We start from the raw sequence: 22,464 nt of genomic DNA on the forward strand, positions 1-22,464 counted from the left end.
GTGCTAGACTGTGTTTATCAAACTCATCACCTTGGAATTGAGAGCGTGCATTGTTAATTGGTGGATAACAAGACCACCATCTGTGATGGTGATGAAGAGGAGAAGTGGCAACACAGATGGATCTCAAACAACGTGCGAGGATTTTTGTTCTCCCGTTACAACGTACGGGCACATTTGCTAGTGAAACTAAAGCAGAGAGGGACACGGCGGGCTGTGCCGGCGGCCTTGGATTTGCCGGTGACGAGGATCCTGCTCCAGGGACGCCATAAGACAGTTGGGCGCTAGTAGACCCACGAACGATGCATCCACGCGGGAAATCCCTCTCTTTTCTGCTCTGCCTCCGCCTCTCCGTCCGATTCTGGATCGATCCCGAGCCCTGTGTGGACTCTCGACCTCAGTTTCGGTTGGAATCTAACTCCGGAAGGAGATCGCCTCTGACGCCGCCTTTCCCCCTTGCAGAGTAGTAGTAGGAGTAATTTAAAAAAATACAACCTCGGGTTTTAAAACGACCCGGATCAGCGAGTTCAGGGTTTCCTCCTCCTCCACCCCCGCTGGGACCAGCAAGGCCGGCCGCCGGCGCCGCCTCCCGCCTCCCCGCCTCGACCTCCTCAACCAATTCTGCAAGCTAGCTTCTCCCATGGCGGCGGAGGGGCAGGAAAAGGAGAAGATGGTGATGTTGCGGAGCGAGGACGGCGTGGACTTCGTGCTGTCAGAGTCCGAGGCAGAGGCCCAGTGCGGCAGGAAAATCAAAATAATGATGAAGCACGACTTCGAGAACCACATCATCCCTTCCGGCGACGGCGGCGGCGGCGAAATCAACTACTGCCTCATCCGCCTCCCCGTCCGAGGCGACACACTCTCCAAGGTGATAGACTACTCCAAGATGCACGCCTCCGGATCCCACGACTTTGACCCACTGGGATGCGGACTTCATCGCTGCTTTCAACCACGAGGCCCTCTTCGATCTCATCCTGGTGAGTACGTACATACATACTTTCACATTGAGCTTATTCGTGAGAATTCTAAACTTTTGATTCAAGAATAGTAGAGAGGAACTTATGTCACCACAAACAAAACTAAAAGTGTTGGATTTCAATCTGGTGTTAAAGATCATAAATCGATTTGCTACACCCTCCCCGGTATGAAACCAAGGATATGTAAGATTTTGGTCCAAGGCATCGTCGGTTCCTAGCTCCGCCACTAGTATTATCTATGATATGAGTCATGCCCATATAGCAACAAACAGTTTTGCTCATTCGAATGAGAATTATCTTAGAGCTCAATCAACTCCTTAGCAAAAAGATGCCATATCTCATTCATTTCTTTAAGCTTTGCATTACTACTTGCAGGCTTCGGAATATCTTCAAATAAGAGGACTGATTGACCTAGCTTGCCAGACTATTGCTAGTAAGATAAAGGGGAAATCTCCGCGTGAAATTTGTAATATCTTCAACATCAAGAGTGTCTTTCCTCCGGAATTAGATGGAGAAATGATAGCAAAGCGATTGCAATATTCCACAACATGTTCGAGCGACAAGGTATGTTCCTTGATTGATCCACTCTTTTCACGTAATGCAACCTTACCACTATAGAGTCATTTATCTTATGACTTGTTTCATTGTGACATCAATAACAAAATCCTATGGTCATCTTCTACACTTATTTCATTGTTGCTCTGGCGGATTAACAACAAAGTCTTACCCTCGTGTTGTGGACAAGCAGGAGTTGCCATGCAGTGAGACCCAATGTTTAATGCAAGAGCTTGAATTCGAGGAAAAGGCTTTGCAGGCTCTTGACATAGTTCGATGTCAAGAGTTTACGGGATACGATCCTAAGGTCAACGCTTACACCCGTACCCGATTCGACATATTCAACCTAGCCTTCTTTGACCTTGACAAAGAGTGTGAGTATTTTCATAATTGTTTCATTCGTTAATCTTCTTTAGGTACTCATTTGATGAGCATACATGTGTTGGAAATATGCCCTAGAGGCAATAATAAAAGCATTATTATTATATTTCTTTGTTCATGATAATTGTCTTTATTCATGCTATAACTGTATTATCCGGAAATCATAATACACGTGTGAATACATAGACCATAATATGTCCCTAGTAAGCCTCTAGTTGACTAGCTCGTTGATCAACAGATAGTCATGATTTCCTGGCTATGGACATTGGATGTCATTGATAACGGGATCACATCATTAGGAGAATGATGTGATGGACAAGACCCAATCCTAAGCATAGTACAAAGATCGTGTAGTTCGTTTGCTAGAGCTTTTCCAATGTCAAGTATCTTTTCCTTTGACCATGAGATCGTGTAACTCCCGGATACCGTAGGAGTGCTTTGGGTGTATCAAACGTCACAACGTAACTGGGTGACTATAAAGGTGCATTACAGGTATCTCCGAAAGTGTCTGTTGGGTTAACACGGATCGAGACTGGGATTTGTCACTCTGGATAACGGAGAGGTATCACTGGGCCCACTCGGTAATGCATCATCATTATGAGCTCAAGGTGACCAAGTGGTTGATCACGGGATCATGCATTACGGTACGAGTAAAGTGACTTGCCGGTAACGAGATTGAACAAGGTATTGGGATACCGACGATCGAGTCTCGGGCAAGTAACATACCGATTAACAAAGGGAATTGTATACGGGGTTGATTAATCCTCGACATCGTGGTTCATCCGATGAGATCATCGTGGAGCATGTGGGAGCCATCATGGGTATCCAGATCCCGCTGTTGGTTATTGACCGGGGAGTCGTCTCGGTCATGTCTGCTTGTCTCCCGAACCCGTAGGGTCTACACACTTAAGGTTCGGTGACGCTAGGGTTATAAAGATATGAATATGCAGTAACCCGAATGTTGTTCGGAGTCCCGGATGAGATCCCGGACGTCACGAGGAGTTCCGGAATGGTCCGGAGGTAAAGAATTATATATAGGAAGTGTTGTTTCGGCCATCGGGACAAGTTTCGGGGTTATCGGTATTGTACCGGGACCACCGGAGGGGTCCCGGGGGCCCACCGGGTGGGGCCACCTGTCCCGGGGGGCCACATGGGCTGTAGGGGGTGCGCCTTGGCCTTCATGGGCCAAGGGCACCAGCCCTACTAGGCCCATGCGCCTAGGGTTTCCACCACGGAGGAGTCCAAGTGGTGGAAGGCACCCCGAGGTGCCTTGGGGGGAGGGAAACCCTCCCCTGGCCGCCGCACCTAGGAGATTGGATCTCCTAGGCTGCGCACCACCCCCCCTTGGCCCTCCTATATATAGTGGGGGAGAGGAGGGATTTCATACCTCAGCCTTTGGTGCTTCCTCTCTCCCCGTTACGTCTCTCTCTCGTAGTATAGGCGAAGCCCTGCTACTGTGACGCCCTGCATCCACCACCACGCCGTCGTGCTGCTGGATCTTCATCAAACCCTCTTCCCCCCTTGCTGGATCAAGAAAGGAGGAGACGTCATCCGTTCCGTACGTGTGTTGAACGCGGAGGCACCGTCCGTTCGGTGCTTGATCATCGGTGATTTGAATCACGTCGTGTTCGACTACATCATCCCCGTTCTTTGAACGCTTCCGCTCGCGATCTACAAGGTACGTAGATGCATCTAATCACTCGTTGCTAGATGAACTCCTAGATGGATCTTGGTGAAACGAGTAGGAAAAATTTTGTTTTCTGCAACGTTCCTCAACAGTGGCATCATGAGCTAGGTCTATGCGTAGTTCTCTTGCACGAGTAGAACACAAAGTAGTTGTGGGCGTTGATTTTGTTCAATATACTTGCCGTTACTAGTCTTATCTTGATTCGGCGGCATCGTGGGATGAAGCGGCCCGGACCGACCTTACACGTACTCTTACGTGAGACAGGTTCCACCGACTGACATGCACTAGTCGCATAAGGTGGCTAGCGGGTGTCTGTCTCTCCTACTTTAGTCGGATCGGATTCGATGAAAAGGGTCCTTATGAAGGGTAAATAGCAATTGGCATATCACGTTGTGGTCATTGCGTAGGTAAGAAACGTTCTTGCTAGAAACCCATAGCAGCCACGTAAAACATGCAAACAACAATTAGAGGACGTCTAACTTGTTTTTGCAGGGTATGCTATGTGATGTGATATGGCCAAAAGGATGTGATGAATGATATATGTGATGTATGAGATTGATCATGTTCTTGTACAAGGAATCACGGCTTATATGTCGATGAGTATGACGATCTACAAGGATGATCATGGAGCCCCAAGATGGAGATCAAAGGAGCTATGTGATATTGGCCATATCATGTCACTATTATTATTTGATTACATGTGATGTTTATCATGTTTTGCATCTTGTTTACTTAAAACGACGGTAGTAAATAAGATGATCCCTTACAACAATTTCAAGAAGTGTTCTCCCCTAACTGTGCACCGTTGCTATAGTTCGTCGCTTCGAAGCACCACATGTTAATCGGGTGTGATAGATCCTTTCGTTCACATACAACGGGTGTAAGAAGTTTTACACATGCAAAAACACTTAGGGTTAACTTGACGAGCCTAAGCATGTGAAGACATGGCCTCGGAACACAGAGACTGAAAGGTCGAACGCGAGTCGTATGGAAGATACGATCAACATGAAGATGTTCACCGACGATGACTAGTCCGTCTCACGTGTTAATCGGACACGGATTAGTTGACTTGGATCGTGTAACACTTGGATGACTAGAGGGATGTCTAATCTGAGTGGGAGTTCATTAATAATTTGATTAGATGAACTTAATTATCATGAACTTAGTCTAAAATCTTTACAATATGTCCTGTAGATCAAATGGCCAACGTTGTATTCAATTTCAACGCGTTCCTAGAGAAAACCAAGCTGAAAGACGATGGCAGCAACTATACGGACTGGGTCCGGAACCTGAGGATCATCCTCATAGCTGCCAAGAAAGATTATGTCCTACAAGCACCGCTAGGTGATCCACCCGTCCCAAAGAACCAAGACGCTATGAACGCTTGGTAGACACGTACTGATGACTACTCCCTCGTACAGTGCGGCATGCTTTACAGCTTAGAGCCGGGGCTTCAAAAGCGTTTTGAGAGACATGGAGCATATGAGATGTTCGAAGAGCTAAAAATGGTTTTTCAAGCTCATGCCCGGATCGAGAGATACGAAGTCTCCGATAAATTCTTCAGCTGTAAGATGGAGGAAAATAGTTCTGTCAGTGAGCACATACTCACTATGTCTGGGTTACATAACCGCTTGACTCAGCTGGGAGTTAATCTCCCGGATGACGCGGTCATTGACAGAATCCTCCAGTCGCTTCCACCAAGCTACAAGAGCTTTGTGATGAACTTCAATATGCAGGGGATGGTAAAGACCATTCCTGAAGTATTTGCTATGCTGAAATCAGCAGAGGTAGAAGTCAAGAAGGAACATCAAGTGTTGATGATGAATAAAACCACTAAGTTCAAGAAGGGCAAGGGTAAAAAGAACTTCAAGAAGGACGGCAAGGAAGTTGCTGCGCCCGGCAAGCAAGCTGTCGGGAAGAAGTCAAAGAATGGACCCAAGCCTGAGACAGAGTGCTTTTATTGCAAAGGGAAGGGTCACTGGAAGCGGAACTGCCCTAAATACTTAGCGGATAAGAAGGCCGGCAACACCAAAGGTATATTTGATATACATGTGATTGATGTGTACCTTACCAGTACTCGTAGTAACTCCTGGGTATTTGATACCGGTGTCGTTACTCATATTTGTAACTCACCACAGGAGCTGCGGAATAAACCGGAACTGGAGAAGGACGAGGTGACGATGCGCGTCGGGAATGGTTCCAAGGTCGATGTGATCGCCGTCGGCACGCTACCTCTACATTTACCTACGGGATTAGTTATAAACCTCAATAATTGTTATTTAGTGCCATGTCTGAGCATGAACATTGTATCAGGATCTCGTTTAATACGAGATGGCTACTCATTTAAATCCGAGAATAATGGTTGTTCTATTTATATGAGAGATATGTTTTATGGTCATGCTCCGATAGTCAATGGTTTATTCTTAATGAATCTCGAGCGTATTACTACACATATTCATAGTGTGAATACCAAAAGATGTAAAGTTGATAATGATAGTCCCACATACTTGTGGCACTGTCGCCTTGGTCACATAGGTGTCAAACGCATGAAGAAGCTCCATGCAGATGGACTTTTAGAATCTCTTGATTATGAATCATTAGACACGTGCGAACCATGCCTCATGGGAAAAATGACCAAGACTCCGTTCTCAGGAACAATGGAGCGAGCAACCAACTTATTGGAAATCATACATACTGATGTGTGCGGTCCAATGAGTGTTGAGGCTCGCGGTGGCTATCGTTATGTTCTCACCCTCACTGATGACTTAAGTAGATATGGGTATGTCTACTTAATGAAACACAAGTCTGAAACCTTTGAAAAGTTCAAGGAATTTCAGAGTGAAGTTGAGAATCAACGTGACAGGAAGATCAAGTTTCTATGATCAGATCGTGGAGGAGAATACTTGAGTCACGAATTTGGCACACACTTAAGAAAATGTGGAATAGTTTCACAACTAACGCCGCCTAGAACACCTCAGCGTAATGGTGTGTCCGAACATCGTAATCGCACTTTATTAGATATGGTGCGATCTATGATGTCTCTTGCCGATTTACCGTTATCTTTTTGGGGCTATGCTTTAGAGACTGCCGCATTCACTTTAAATAGGGCTCCGTCGAAATCCGTTGAGACGACACCGTATGAATTATGGTTTGGGAAGAAACCTAAGCTGTCGTTTCTAAAAGTTTGGGGATGCGATGCTTATGTCAAGAAACTTCAACCTGAAAAGCTCGAACCCAAGTCGGAAAAATGCGTCTTCATAGGATACCCTAAAGAAACTTATGGGTATACCTTCTACCTCAGATCCCAAGGCAAGATCTTTATTGCCAGGAATGGATTCTTTCTAGAGAAAGAGTTTCTCTCGAAAGAAGTAAGTGGGAGGAAAGTAGAGCTTGATGAAGTATTACCTCTTGAACCGGTAAATGACGCAACTCAAGAAAATGTTCCTGAGGTGCCTGCACTGACTAGAGAGGAAGTTAATGATGATGATCAAGATACTTCTGATCAAGCTCCTACTGAAATTCGAAGGTCCACAAGGACACGTTCCGCACCAGAGTGGTACGGCAACCCTGTCTTGGAAATCATGTTGTTAGACAACAGTGAACCTTCGAACTATGAAGAAGCGATGGCGGGCCCGGATTCCGACAAATGGCTAGAAGCCATGAAATCCGAGATAGGATCCATGTATGAAAACGAAGTATGGACTTTGACTGACTTGCCCGTTGAACGGCGAGCCATAGAAAATAAATGGATCTTTAAGAAGAAGACAGACGCGGATGGTAATGTGACCATCTATAAAGCTAGGCTTGTCGCTAAGGGTTATCGACAAGTTCAAGGGGTTGACTACGATGAGACTTTCTCACCGGTAGCGAAGCTGAAGTCCGTCCGAATCATGTTAGCGATTGTCGCATTCTATGATTATGAAATATGGCAAATGGACGTCAAAACGGCATTCCTTAATGGTTTCCTTAAGGAAGAATTGTATATGATGCAGCCGGAAGGTTTTATTGATCCTAAGAATGCTTACAAGGTGTGCAAGCTCCAACGCTCGATTTATGGGCTGGTGCAAGCATCTCGGAGTTGGAACATTCGCTTTGATGAGATGATCAAAGCGTTTGGGTTTACGCAGACTTATGGAGAAGCCTGCGTTTACAAGAAAGTGAGTAGGAGCTCTGTAGCATTTCTCATACTATATGTAGATGACATACTTTTGATGGGAAATGATATAGAACTCTTGGACAGCATCAAGGCCTACTTGAATAAAAGTTTTTCAATGAAGGACCTTGGAGAAGCTGCTTATATATTAGGCATCAAGATCTATAGAGATAGATCAAGACGCCTCATAGGTCTTTCACAAAGCACATACCTTGATAAGATTTTGAAGAAGTTCAAAATGGATCAGTCCAAGAAAGGGTTCTTGCCTGTTTTGCAAGGTATGAAATTGAGCTCAGCTCAATGTCCGACCACGGCAGAAGAGATAGAAGAGATGAGTGTCATCCCCTATGCCTCAGCCATAGGTTCTATTATGTATGCCATGCTGTGTACCAGACCTGATGTAAACCTTGCCGTAAGTTTGGTAGGAAGGTACCAAAGTAATCCCGGCAAGGAACACTGGACAGCGGTCAAGAATATCCTGAAGTACCTAAAAAGGACTAGGGAAATGTTTCTCGTTTATGGAGGTGACGAAGAGCTCGTCGTAAAGGGTTACGTCGACGCTAGCTTCGACACAGATCTGGATGACTCTAAGTCACAAACCGGATACGTGTATATGTTGAATGGTGGAGCAGTGAGCTGGTGCAGCTGCAAACAGAGCGTCGTGGCGGGATCTACATGTGAAGCGGAGTACATGGCAGTCTCGGAGGCAGCACATGAAGCTATATGGGTGAAGGAGTTCATCACCGACCTAGGAGTCATACCCAATACGTCGGGGCCAATCAAACTCTTTTGTGACAACACTGGAGCTATTGCACTTGCCAAGGAGCCCAGGTTTCACAAGAAGACAAGGCACATCAAGCGTCGCTTCAACTCCATTCGTGAAAATGTTCAAGATGGAGACATAGAGATTTGTAAAGTACATACGGACCTGAATATAGCAGATCCGTTGACTAAACCTCTCCCTAGGGCAAAACATGATCAACACCAGAATTCCATGGGTGTTCGATTCATCACAATGTAACTAGATTATTGACTCTAGTGCAAGTGGGAGACTGTTGGAAATATGCCCTAGAGGCAATAATAAAAGCATTATTATTATATTTCTTTGTTCATGATAATTGTCTTTATTCATGCTATAACTGTATTATCCGGAAATCATAATACACGTGTGAATACATAGACCATAATATGTCCCTAGTAAGCCTCTAGTTGACTAGCTCGTTGATCAACAGATAGTCATGATTTCCTGGCTATGGACATTGGATGTCATTGATAACGGGATCACATCATTAGGAGAATGATGTGATGGACAAGACCCAATCCTAAGCATAGTACAAAGATCGTGTAGTTCGTTTGCTAGAGCTTTTCCAATGTCAAGTATCTTTTCCTTTGACCATGAGATCGTGTAACTCCCGGATACCGTAGGAGTGCTTTGGGTGTATCAAACGTCACAACGTAACTGGGTGACTATAAAGGTGCATTACAGGTATCTCCGAAAGTGTCTGTTGGGTTAACACGGATCGAGACTGGGATTTGTCACTCTGGATAACGGAGAGGTATCACTGGGCCCACTCGGTAATGCATCATCATTATGAGCTCAAGGTGACCAAGTGGTTGATCACGGGATCATGCATTACGGTACGAGTAAAGTGACTTGCCGGTAACGAGATTGAACAAGGTATTGGGATACCGACGATCGAGTCTCGGGCAAGTAACATACCGATTAACAAAGGGAATTGTATACGGGGTTGATTAATCCTCGACATCGTGGTTCATCCGATGAGATAATCGTGGAGCATGTGGGAGCCATCATGGGTATCCAGATCCCGCTGTTGGTTATTGACCGGAGAGTCGTCTCGGTCATGTCTGCTTGTCTCCCGAACCCGTAGGGTCTACACACTTAAGGTTCGGTGACGCTAGGGTTATAAAGATATGAATATGCAGTAACCCGAATGTTGTTCGGAGTCCCGGATGAGATCCCGGACGTCACGAGGAGTTCCGGAATGGTCCGGAGGTAAAGAATTATATATAGGAAGTGCTGTTTCGGCCATCGGGACAAGTTTCGGGGTTATCGGTATTGTACCGGGACCACCAGAGGGGTCCCGGGGGCCCACCGGGTGGGGCCACCTGTCCCGGGGGGCCACATGGGCTGTAGGGGGTGCGCCTTGGCCTTCATGGGCCAAGGGCACCAGCCCTACTAGGCCCATGCGCCTAGGGTTTCCACCACGGAGGAGTCCAAGTGGTGGAAGGCACCCCGAGGTGCCTTGGGGGGAGGGAAACCCTCCCCTGGCCGCCGCACCTAGGAGATTGGATCTCCTAGGCTGCGCACCCCCCCCCTTGGCCCTCCTATATATAGTGGGGGAGAGGAGGGATTTCATACCTCAGCCTTTGGTGCTTCCTCTCTCCCCGTTACGTCTCTCTCTCGTAGTATAGGCGAAGCCCTGCTACTGTGACGCCCTGCATCCACCACCACGCCGTCGTGCTGCTGGATCTTCATCAAACCCTCTTCCCCCCTTGCTGGATCAAGAAAGGAGGAGACGTCATCCGTTCCGTACGTGTGTTGAACGCGGAGGCACCGTCCGTTCGGTGCTTGATCATCGGTGATTTGAATCACGTCGTGTTCGACTACATCATCCCCGTTCTTTGAACGCTTCCGCTCGCGATCTACAAGATACGTAGATGCATCTAATCACTCGTTGCTAGATGAACTCCTAGATGGATCTTGGTGAAACGAGTAGGAAAAATTTTGTTTTCTGCAACGTTCCTCAACAACATGTTGGTTTTGATTTGTGATTGTGGCCTCTATCCACAGCTGATTTTTGTCGTGGTCCGCGGCTTAACATGATTCCTTCACCAATATGTAACTCGATCGTAGGATCATGTGTAAATGTCATTACCTTGAAAGTAAAGGAATCGGAAGTTGGCTTCCCGATAAAAGTTTTTGGTACCGTTGTAGCAAGAGACCAGGTCGACTATAGATGTGTTTATCTCTTCAGGCGTGAAAGGGATGATCCCCAACTCATCACCTCGGCGGTATGTATTTGTGCCTCCAATCTTTTCCTATGCTTATGTATGGCTCCAAAACACATGGAAAGATTATTTTGGTTGAATTTTCTTTTTGCAGGATGGCAAGTTAACTTTGATGGATCCATGCCGAGGGCTTGTTCCGGCAGACAGAATATATTTTGAGATGAATTTAAAGATAGTCCGTGATGGAGGTGAGGTTGAAGATTTCAGCAAAGGTGTGATCGTTTTCAACAGGGCCCGCCTCCCTAATGATAAGCAGACCATGGGTGTGAGTCTAAATAGTTATCTGAGTAGGGTGGAAGTGAGATGTGCGTATGTTGTATATCCCATTGAAGCTACCATTGAAGTCAATATTTTGAAGGGACCGTGTAGTGTCTCAAGAGTTGCCGCCTGGACTACCAAGAATTATGAGTATAGTATGGATCTTTACAACGGTGGTAAAGCAGCAGCAGAGATTGAGGCAGGAACCGTTCCCTTGAGTCGGCATGTTGTAGCTGTCCCACTTGGTAGAAAGTTGGTGCTCCTTGTCACCGGTCGTAGCGTTGGTGATGTTTTTAATAAAAACATCATCGTACCTTTAGGACGATCCAATGAGATGATGCATTATAGATTAGGTTCCGCACTTGTGGAGGTGAAACTTGTCTGGACAGCTGTTCCCAGACGCGAGAGGCAAGATATGATCAAGGATGTGGGAGACGAGAGCCTTTTGATGTGATCCGGCTGAGCATCTGTTTGATGGATGGAAATCGACGCCTCGAAAGTATTCTGTATTCTGGAAAGTATCTTTATTTTCTAGCAGACGGCTGTAGATTCCATGTACTCGTATCTTTATATTTTGGAATGAAGGTGTTTGATTTACTACTCTGTTATTCCTGCCAAAGAGTGTCTTTTTTAATGGATGGAAATCGACATCTCGAATTATTATTATCACTAGGAATAACTTAGATTCGGATAGTAGCGCAAAGCTAAGTAAAAAAAAAAAACCAACGTTGCTTAACTGAGACAAAAATACGGTGACTTCAACAGTCAACATTGTGTTTTTCAATCAAGGTGAAAAACTGTATACAAAACAGTTGCATAGGATGTATACAGGCAAAATGTACTGCCAAAGATGGGCAGCGCAAAGTGGATACAATGATTAGCTGAGTCTAGCCGAGCTGAACCAAAATATTTAAGCTGGAACGCTGTATCCAAATTGTATCAGCGTAAATCTGTAGTGCAAACAGAACGTTTTGGACCCAGCCATTCTACTACATCATTATGTATTCGTAGAATAAACAGTAAAGTAGTTCCTGCTTATATAAAATGCACCATGGAAGAATGAACAGAAAGAAAGCGTGCTCTGCTTTTATGGAACATATTCTGAAAATCAAAAAATGGAAACCAACATTAGCAAGTACAAATGGAGCAGAAATTTGAGAGCACAGATAACTATATATATATATATATATATATATATATATGAGAACATACACGAGAATCAAGTATTTCGGACCTACGACCTCCTTGGCTCCTTCAACAACAGGAAGTACCTGTCTAAAATATAGGCAAAAATGATGATTGGCATTCGGCGGTTCACATAGGAAAACTGAAACGGTATTTTCACAATTATTTGCCAAACAATTATGACATCCATGGTACACCACCTTTGCTAAAATGAAGTCTAAGTTGGGTGTTTGCAATGCAAAAAGAAAAAACTTTCAAATGCTGTCAGAAGAAAATTAAAGCTCTACATAAATCCCATCACTTGTGTACTACACACAAAAGCATAGCAACAAATGATACATCTAAATAAAAGATGACGGCAGATATTGGATGATTAATCAAAACCAAAGCATGGCTAAGCACCAAAAAAATTAAATCCACCTGCAAACTATGATGCCAACAATAATAATTAAGAAAGAGTCAGTAAAACATGACCAATCATGGTGGATGATAAGTACATGACATGTGGACACTGCATTAGCAAGAGGGGGTATATGAGGTACCATACAAATTAAAAGACAAAAAAGAGTTGTGCATGCATGATCAGGCTTTATAGCAGGAGATCCTGGAGCAACTCCAATGCCAAACTGTATACCCACACACAAAAATAAGAGAAGCATAGCCATTCTGAGATGCTTAATAGAAGAGAAAACTAAGGGATATATTCCAGAGCAATAGATATGGACATACATAGCGAAGTGTAACAATGGTGGAAGAGGCAAAATGAGCCGGGATGAAAGAGTGAGGAGAGAGCCGATGCGCTGCCGTCAGCCGGAAACGTTTCAATGACGGTCAAACCCCTTTGACCAAACGGAAACGGCACGGAAGGGTATTTCCATAATGGCACATGACGGAAGAGGGGCATAATTGAGCATGTTTTTATTTAGAGGTAACGATGAGGTCAGACGAAAATTAGGGGGAAAATGGAAATGTCCCAATATGTTATTGTCATGCAAGCTAGCTGCAGCAAGGTGCTACCTATTATCCTTGTTACGTGTTATGATGAAAATATTATATTATTCTCATAAATTGTTCGATCTAAAATTACAAGACAGGTGCTACCAATTTTTTTTAGAAATACGTAATCTCAGTATGTTAATTTGAATAGAACTGGTTCAGCATGGTCATTTGCCATTGAGGGCAAAATCGTCATTTTGCTTACTTTGACAGAAGTGGTTCACACCGACTTAAACGGTTGATGACAAATTGGCAAAGAAACGAGCTTGTAAGCAGCACAAGAGCAACATTGGTTTGTTCGATGGCAAATGAGCAATAGCCGAGCTTGCACTACAAGGAATGTGTTAATACATGACGGACTCGGACTGTCACAATTATGCATAACCGTCAAGATAGGGCATTCATGACGGATTCTGAATCCGTCATGTATATCGCGTCATAATTTGGCCACCATGCACTCCTTGACGGATTGCCAAATCCGTCATGGATCCATGACGGTTCTTGACCGTCACAGGTTAGTATTAGATAACGGCGTTAACCATGCATTTCACATCAACGTATTACATGGCGGCCAACAAGGATTTGACATGGCGGCCCAATTGTTTCAAATTTTGGCCCAATAATTTTGTTATAGCCTTTGTGGCAAATGGCCCAAATAGAATTCCAGCCCATGAATTAGCCCAAATAGGGTTTCAAACTAAGTTTTTATAGCTCAATATTCTTTCGACCGAATCAGCTGCCAATTAGTTTGGGTCCAATTCGTACTTACAGACCATTAGATTTCCTTAATATTTCTGCACATATCATCGTCAAATAAAAGCAAATTACATAAGGAGCAAAGGCAAAACGGACCGCTAAAAACTAAAATATTACAAAAGGTCATTTGCAACGAAGGCCACAGCCCCCCACTCCATCTCCGCCCATCGCTCGCCGGAGATTCTCCACATCCCGTCTATTCATGATGGATGGCGCGACTCCGGTGTCCTTGGCGCTGCTCGCCGTTTTAGCTCGATTTGGTGCCACTTTAGTACATCAGATGCGCGGAGCTGGACGGGATTACAAGGAGTGGCCGCACCAGTATCCATTGCACTGGGACCTCGAGCACCAGTACCCATTGCCCTGGGATCTCGTCGTCCAAGCAATAGTTCGGCGCGCCCACCAACGAGCCCGCTCGCTCGACATGGTGACACGGGCACAACCTGCATCAAGGGCACCGACGCCTGGATCAGGCCGGTGGGGAGAGAAAGGGGTAGGGGACGCCTGGATCAGGCAGGTGGGGAGAGAAAGGGGTAGGGGAGGCTAGAGGTGAGGGATGGGTATGACCGCGCTGTGATCTACCCACAGTTGTCGTGGGCTCATAGATCTCGACGGGATCCGGCTGGGGGTGAGGGCACTGTGGCGATGCGGTGTGCATAGGGGCGCGGCCGATTGTGGGGTAGATGGGCACGGTGGGAGGCGGGGGATGTGGGCAGGACGGCGAGGAGCCAGAAGGGGAGGAGGTGAGTACGGCGGGCTGGCGGCGGGTGGTGCGGCTGGAGAGGGTGCTGGTTCAACGGCGAGATTTGGGGAACCAGAGGAGTCTGGGAGGATTTCTCTGGAAGAGAAGACAACACGTGGGCGGGCTGCAGAACAGACTAGAAAGAGGGGGAGGTTTGCTAGCCGTTGGATCTCAGAGTATCTGACGGTTTGGAATAGCGATCCGTGGGACGGTATGTTCAACCAATCACAGCGCGAGTTTTCCCTCACACTGGATTGCCACATCAGCAGGAGCTGTTATTTCTTCTAACAAAAACAGCAGCATGCCGTGACGGTTTGGACGACGCTAAAAAAACAAAGCAAAGCCGGATCACTTTTTTTTAGGGAAAGCCATCATGGCGGTTTATATTTCATGTGAAAATAAAGATACATCGTTTGATAGGACGTCCACTAGAAAACCCGGAGGCTCCAACTTCCAAACAATAGTTCGAGAGGACTCCAAATTCCTAGCCAACACATCGGCCGCCATATTGGCTTCTCTAGGACAGTGATTAAAAACAATAAAACTAAAATTACGAGCTAAGAAAGTACATTCTTCATAGATTGCCGCCGCATGTCCGAGGAAGTTCCCGCCGTTCTGCATAACATCAATCACCTCCATGCAGTCCGCTTCGACATAAAGTTTGTTGCAACCCATATCATTAGCAAGTAACAACCCATTTCTCAAAGCCCTTGCTTCTGCCATCGCCGCATCCTCCACAAAGGTAATGTCCCCGCACGAAGCAACTATAAAATTTCCCATGTCATCTCGCAGGATAGCTCCTGTACTCCCAGAGCCGCTGTCCATCTCAAATCCCGTGTCGACGTTCAATTTTATAATTCCCTCAGGTGGCCTCTCCCAGCCGTGCCTCCTGATCTTTGTGTTCTTATTTCTAGCTCTCGTGAAATTTTTAGCTAGAGCTGCAATAGCCTGCGCCGATCTGGACGGGTCCTGTAGAAACTCCTCGTGGGTGTAGCGGCGACGCTCCCACGACACATACCATACAGTGGTTGCCACCAGTGCATTGCGTTGGACTCCCGTCACCGTTGCCTGTAGGCTGCTCTTGGACAGAAACATGTCATCTAGTACTGATCCTCCCTCACGTTGTGCAATACATACCTCAGCCACCAATTGTCCTAGACCTAGGATGCGCCACACATCTTGTACTCGTGGGCATAAGAATAGGGCATGTTTAATACTCTCACAATCGATACTACACATAGGACATTGCGAACTCGTGATCATATGTCTATTTTCTAGAACCCCCAGACAAGGGAACTCTCACAATCTTTATCTTGGCGGGTACACTTAATTTCCAAATGGTACTCCAAATAGGACTAGTACTTGAGGATTGAACTGAGTTTGTCATTCTCAACTTTCGTCCATGTTGGTGTTCCCACTCTTCATGATAAGCTGACCGTACAGAAAAAATACCGTTCTTATTGCAGTGCCAAGAGACAAAATCATTCATCATACCTATAGCCAGAGGTATATTCAGAATACGATGTACATCGACTGGCCAAAATAATTCATTAAGCAACTGCTCATCCCAAACTCTATTCTCTTCATCTATCAACTCAGAGACACGTGTGATAACAATATTACCCCTCGGGGTCATTACTCCCCGTGTAGGGCTGGTTGGGATCCATGGATCCTCCCATATGTTTATTTGAGAGCCATCCCCTACTCTCCATATATGCCCTCTCTTGAAAGTTTGTATCCCACTTCATAGGCTCTGCCATGTATAAGAACTACCCTTCTTAAGACTACAATTCAGAAGGTCGCCCTCAGGAAAATATTTAGCCTTCAACACTCTCGCACAAAGTGATTCTGGTTCAGACAACAACCTCCAACACTGCTTAGCCAAAAGTGCCATATTAAAACAGTGCAAGTCTCTGAATCCCATGCCTCCTTTCTCTTTTGAAACACACATCTTCCACCATGCAAACCAATGCATATGTTTTTTATATCATCATCGCCCCACCAATATTTAGACATGGCCGTTGTAATGCTATTGCACACCTGTTTGGGCAATTTAAAAATTGACATAGCATACGACGGGATAGCCTGTATCACTGCCTTCAGCAAGACCTCCCTACCTCCCACAGATAACAATTTTTCTTTCCATCCCCTTATTCTGCACAGAACTCTGTCAATAAGATGTTGAAAACAATCTAACCTGTCAATTCCCATAATTGGGGGTAGTCCCAAATATTTGTCCGTGATCGCCTCCGCCATAATATTTAGAGTTGTGCACACCTCCACTCGAGTTTCAACAGGGGTACAGGGGCTAAAGAAAATACTTGATTTAGCTTCACTCAACAGTTGTCCCGAGGCAGCACAGTAATCGTCCAGTGCTCTCCGAAGACTATTAGCATTTGCTGCATCGGCCCTCATAAGGATAAGAGAGTCATCGGCAAACAGTAGATGTGAAACCGGTGGGGCGTCCCGGCAAACCCGAACTCCAAGCAAATTACCCGCCTCCTCTTCATGCATAATCAAGCTAGAAAGGCCTTCATCACAAAGCAAGAATAAGTATGGCGAGAGCGGATCCCCCTGTCTAAGACCCCTGGACGGAACAAAATAGTCAGATAAATCATTATTAACTCGGACTTGGTACCTTACAGATTTTACACACTCCATAAATCAATGCCACCCAGCTGGGCCTAAACCCCAGTCTTAGTAAAACCTTCTCCAGAAAACACCACTCGACCCGGTCGTAAGCCTTGTGCATATCAAGTTTCACCGCACAAGTACCATATTTACCAACTGTTTTTGTCTTAATTGCATGATATGATTCAAAAGCCACAAGAAAATTATTCGTGATGAGCTGCCCCGGAACAAAGGCGCTTTGGTTTGGTGAAATAATATCTGTCAAGAGAAACTTAAGCCGGCTCGCTAAAAGCCGGATCACTTGTTCTATCAGCTTCTCCTCACCAACGGACAGACCAACCATGGCGGTTTTATTAGATAAAAAAATGTAAGACTGTTGATTCCCATCTAGATGAAGTTAACAAATTATATTCATATTTTTATGAGTAACCATCACATTTAGATACATTAAAACTGAGCGCTTTTCCAGCCATCTCAGACCATTAGCATTTTTGGCCGTCGGATCTACTGTTTTAGGAGTTTTCGGCCGTCTAATCAAACAGATGCGCACTACTTCTGGCTACCGGACTGGGAGCTACTCTCGCAACAAAATTGAAGGCCTGTAGTTAATTGGGCCCTTGCTCTTGCATGAAGCCCACCCAACAATCCTTGCTCCACCTTCCTCTTCTCGCGATTGAGCCTCGATCCAATCGAGCACATGTACTGTACGAGAGACTGACGTGGAGCGAGGCGACGCGGTGCGGACCTTGCCAATCGATGCGAGGGAGAAGCGATGCACGCATAGGCAGCTGGTGCAGAAGGGAAAAGTAGCGTTGTAGGCATTGAGTGGCAATTGAAGTCGATCCGCTGTAATTAAGCCACCAAAGCATCCGTTCCTATTACTCATTTATGATAGGTAATGCGCGCCACTTGCCGGTGGCGATTAATGGATGCGGATACTATTTCGAAAACCTACACGTACTCAAGTTCATCCGCCTATATATATATATATATATATAGGAAAAATCCATCCTACCACCCGGTGGTAGTTACTCCACATATCTCATATACTACCATGTGATATTATATATATTATTTTATTATTTTAAATATGTTCATATAATATATCTAAGATATTTCAAAGCAAGTTATATTAAAAAATTACATATGAACCCATAGTTTTTATTATATTTGTGAAATACTTACATATTTGTATGTAAAAAAGAGCATACTCAAAACATGGTACATACTACTGAAAAATTAGTATATATACTACCTAATCATTGTTATATACTACATACTACACGTACATACTCTCGGTTTTGATAGATAGTACATACAACATACAAAACGCAAGTGGTGGTAACTACCACTGCTTGTAGGAAACATTTGTCATATATATATATATATATATATATATATATATATATATATATATATATATATATATATATATATATATATATATAGGGTCGCGCTATTCGTCACTCTGGTTGAGAAATAGTTATTCTTCACTCCTTCTATTTTACCATCAATGCACCGTAATTTTACGTTCCGTAAGTTTTTTGTCTTATTTCCGACACAAAAAGTGACCGTAAGAAAATATATAATCGTCATAAAAAATATTTTATGTTATGTAAAATTACAAACGTAAAAACATAGTCTAAAATACACATAAACTATAAATTTTCTTGTCTTATGACCTATATTTTTATTTTCTTATGTTAGATTTTACGTAGTGAATCAATAGAAATGTAACTATTTGAATTCCAAACGTAATTTAATTATGAAATGATTGTAAGATTATCTCAGGTGAAGAATAATTTATTCTGCACCCTGGGTGATGAATATATATATATATATATATATAGGAAAATGGTTGTGTAGTACTGGGAGTACTCCCGCTTCTCATATACCACATAGATGAATCTTTTATACCATTTTATTATTTTTAATATACTTCATTAGTAATTATTAGATACCCCAAAATGAGTTTCATGAAAAAATGCATATGAGTCTACATATTTTTAAATGTTTACGTATATACTGATGTGTTTGTACGTGAAAAAGGTATATTACAAAAAGTACATCACAGATGATATTTTTTCAACAAAACTCATATTGGGGTATCTTAGAATATTTAATAAAGTATATTAAGAATAATAAAGAGGTATAATTAATGCGTATATGAGATATATTGAGAATGAGAGTACATACTCCCAGGAGTACAGAAGAGGAGTCATATATATATATATACACACACACACATATATATTGCTTGGAGTCATATATATATATATATATATATATATATATATCCCTCACGCTCTCGTGTCTCATGTTCCCCTTCTTCCTCCTGCAGTAACACCTTGAGCAGCTATAGTTATTGACTAAAGTAGCCCCTCCATCTTCGACCTTACTGCAGAATTTTCCCTACAATTCCATCTTTAACCTAACAATTCCTTTGATTTATTTTCAATATTAGGCCTTTTTTGGTTTAGAGGAATTTTATAGGAATTCTACAGGATAGGATTTTTATAGGATTTTTTCTTTTAGAACCCTTTGGTTCATAGGAATGGATTCCTATTCCTACATAGGATTGGTTTCTATCCTCCACATTTCATAGGAAAATAAAAAAGAGCCTAGACTCAATGGAAAAATTCCTTTGGTGTCAACCAAATGACATCTTGTTTCCTATTTCCTACTCATAGGATTTGAGATACATGTCATCTTATTTCCTACAAGATTCCTATTCTTATGATAATCATATCCTATGAATCAAAAGAGGCCTTAATTTTGTACAAGCAGTGTACATCTTGCTTTTGGTCTATCGGTTCAGGCTAATTCCGAAGGTTCTTTCTCATATCTTGCTTGGATTGGTCTTCATCTGACAATTGCATGCCTGGTAATTTCTTCACGGGGCCAGCCAAGCCCCGTCTCTTCATGTTTTACTATCCATGTAACTAAGCGTTCTTTCTCTGGCAACCTGCAATGAGAATTATTGATATGTATGTGTATCATTCATGACATGGTAGTGTCTGTTGATGTATTCCACAGATTGCTTACAACAATAAAGTCAAATGTGTGAAAATCATAACCCGGTTGCTCTATCAATAAGCGAACAAGCGCTAATAATTTCCCTGATAATTTCATTCCTAAATACACAGTATAACACATTGAGGAAAATCATTGGCTCGCATTAGATACAGGAAACATGGAAAAGTAAGATCAAGTCTGGAGTACTGCATGATGCCTCTGGCCACATTTCCCTCTAAATGAAGAGTACATAGGTGTCCTTGAAGGTAAATAGTTTTTGAAAGATCCCTTGAAGGTAAATTTGATTCTCGCATTTGATGCCCATTTGTTCCCAATGTATATAATAATCAACAAGAGTATATTATTTTGATTAACCTTGACTCCAACCCATCAAAACAGCGTGTTTCATATAATTGTTGTTGGAGCACACGCTATGTCTACTTACCAAATCTTTTAGACCTACTTCCAGATCTTGCAAACGAACCTCTATCCAAGAAACAAAATGTGGCATCAATGTTACTATTTCTATACCATCAAAGCTGTAGTTTTTCCTATCATGTTTCCAGGTTGATTTCCTTGTGATGTAGCTTAAATTCGATGCATAGTACTTGAGCCTGAATGTAGACACTGGTTCGGCTAGAAGACATATCATCTTACTTTTGGCCTATTCACAAGTATCTTCTCATTCCTAAAGCAGAAGAAGAGCTTGCTTCTTCACAGGAGTTGTTTCCTATAAGGGAAACAACGTGGGAGAGATGAGGCTTTGATTTCAGTGGAGAACTTGATTGACCTGTGATATAATGCCCGACGGGAATACCAAAGTTTTGCACTTTCCAAAAGAAAATATATATGATGCGTGTTTGTGTCACAAGATATATTGCTGGCGTGGATTATTGTAATATCACACTGAATCTTTTCCACATTCCTTATGTATGTATCATAAAATTGTACACTAAATGTAGGTAATCAATTCTACAGTGATAGCATTACAAAGTACTCTTACTAATTTATTGCTATAATTACATATTATTTTCTTGGCAGAGAAGCAAATAGTGTTGGAGATGGTAGAACATGAGCCAAAGGGAGTACACAAATCTTCTGCTTGGGAGAAGTTATTTAAGAGATTTGTTGATTCCACATTGGATTGCAATCAGTTCAACTCATTTATTCCTTATTACATGTTTCGTAAAATCTTCAGCACTATGTGTATATTTGTACTGCTACTCAAGTGATACATGAATTGATTATAAATAAAACTGTTCGCGGATGTTCTCCCAAACTGCTATTTGTTGTACCCCTATTTGCTATGAGGCGTTGTTGATGGGAGCAGGAAATATTGTCGTACATCGCATTCCCGGTGATGAGGTCTTAAATACAGTAACTTACGCAAGATAGAGATACACCAAATTTCATACTCTGACAGAATAACTTTCATTACACGGGGTGGTTACTACTCCCTCCGTCCCATAATATAAGAACGTTTTTGACACTACAATAGTGTCAAAAACGTTCTTATATTATGGGACGGAGGGAGTATGATTTTCCTTGAACCAAAATATGCATGTGAACCAATAATTGTAGCCACTGTTTGTTACAATTGCACAAGAATCTGTGTTTCTATTCTCTCATTTGGCTTCTTAGTAGGTATCGTCTTGTGCAATTTTAGCTACCAGATGATGGTTGTACTTGCCTGAAAGTTTCAGAGGTTGTTGCTCCCAGTTGTTTGAATACTTTCAATTTAGAATACGTTCTTAAACTTTGGGGGAAATTATATCATTTATAAAACAAGATTTTTAATATAGATTACGTTCATAAACTTTTAGGGGCAATCATATCATTTATATGTTTAATGTCTTCATATGCATATACGAATTCCAACCATTCTAATGCCAAAATTGATGGGTGCAGCAACGCGCGCCATCATGGTCTAGTAATATATATGTAGTTGTTGTATACTAGTGCAATTATTTATGTCCGTCTGTCACACCAAAATATCTGGACCAACTTGTATTGAATTATTCAAGTAGGTGAGAGGTGCAAGATCTCTTTTTTTTTTTTTTACGAAAACTTGTACTTAGGAGTATTATCAAAAGGAAAATGT

General features: G+C 43.2%; 2 protein-coding genes across 2 annotated transcripts; one reads left to right on the forward strand and one right to left on the reverse strand.

Annotated features, from left to right (window-relative positions):
- The first annotated feature begins 637 nt into the window (after positions 1-637).
- Positions 638-11,519, forward strand: LOC125507174 (uncharacterized). Its single transcript, XM_087524226.1, has 5 exons — positions 638-865; positions 1,350-1,538; positions 1,723-1,903; positions 10,563-10,783; positions 10,875-11,519. Exons 1-5 carry the CDS (start codon positions 638-640, stop codon positions 11,490-11,492), a joined length of 1,437 nt encoding a protein of 478 aa, XP_087380352.1. The 3' UTR covers positions 11,493-11,519.
- A 299-nt stretch (positions 11,520-11,818) lies between these two features.
- Positions 11,819-15,812, reverse strand: LOC147972104 (uncharacterized). Its single transcript, XM_087524227.1, has 3 exons — positions 15,287-15,812; positions 11,881-11,961; positions 11,819-11,835 (listed from the first exon to the last, which is right to left on the reverse strand). The coding sequence occupies exons 1-3, from the start codon at positions 15,810-15,812 to the stop codon at positions 11,819-11,821; spliced, it is 624 nt and encodes a 207-aa protein (XP_087380353.1).
- Positions 15,813-22,464: the final 6,652 nt, after the last annotated feature.

Source organism: Triticum urartu, chromosome 5A (genome assembly GCF_056163025.1).
Source record: "Triticum urartu cultivar PI428250 chromosome 5A, HENAU_Tu73, whole genome shotgun sequence".
In the NCBI taxonomy this organism is placed as follows: Eukaryota; Viridiplantae; Streptophyta; class Magnoliopsida; order Poales; family Poaceae; genus Triticum; species Triticum urartu.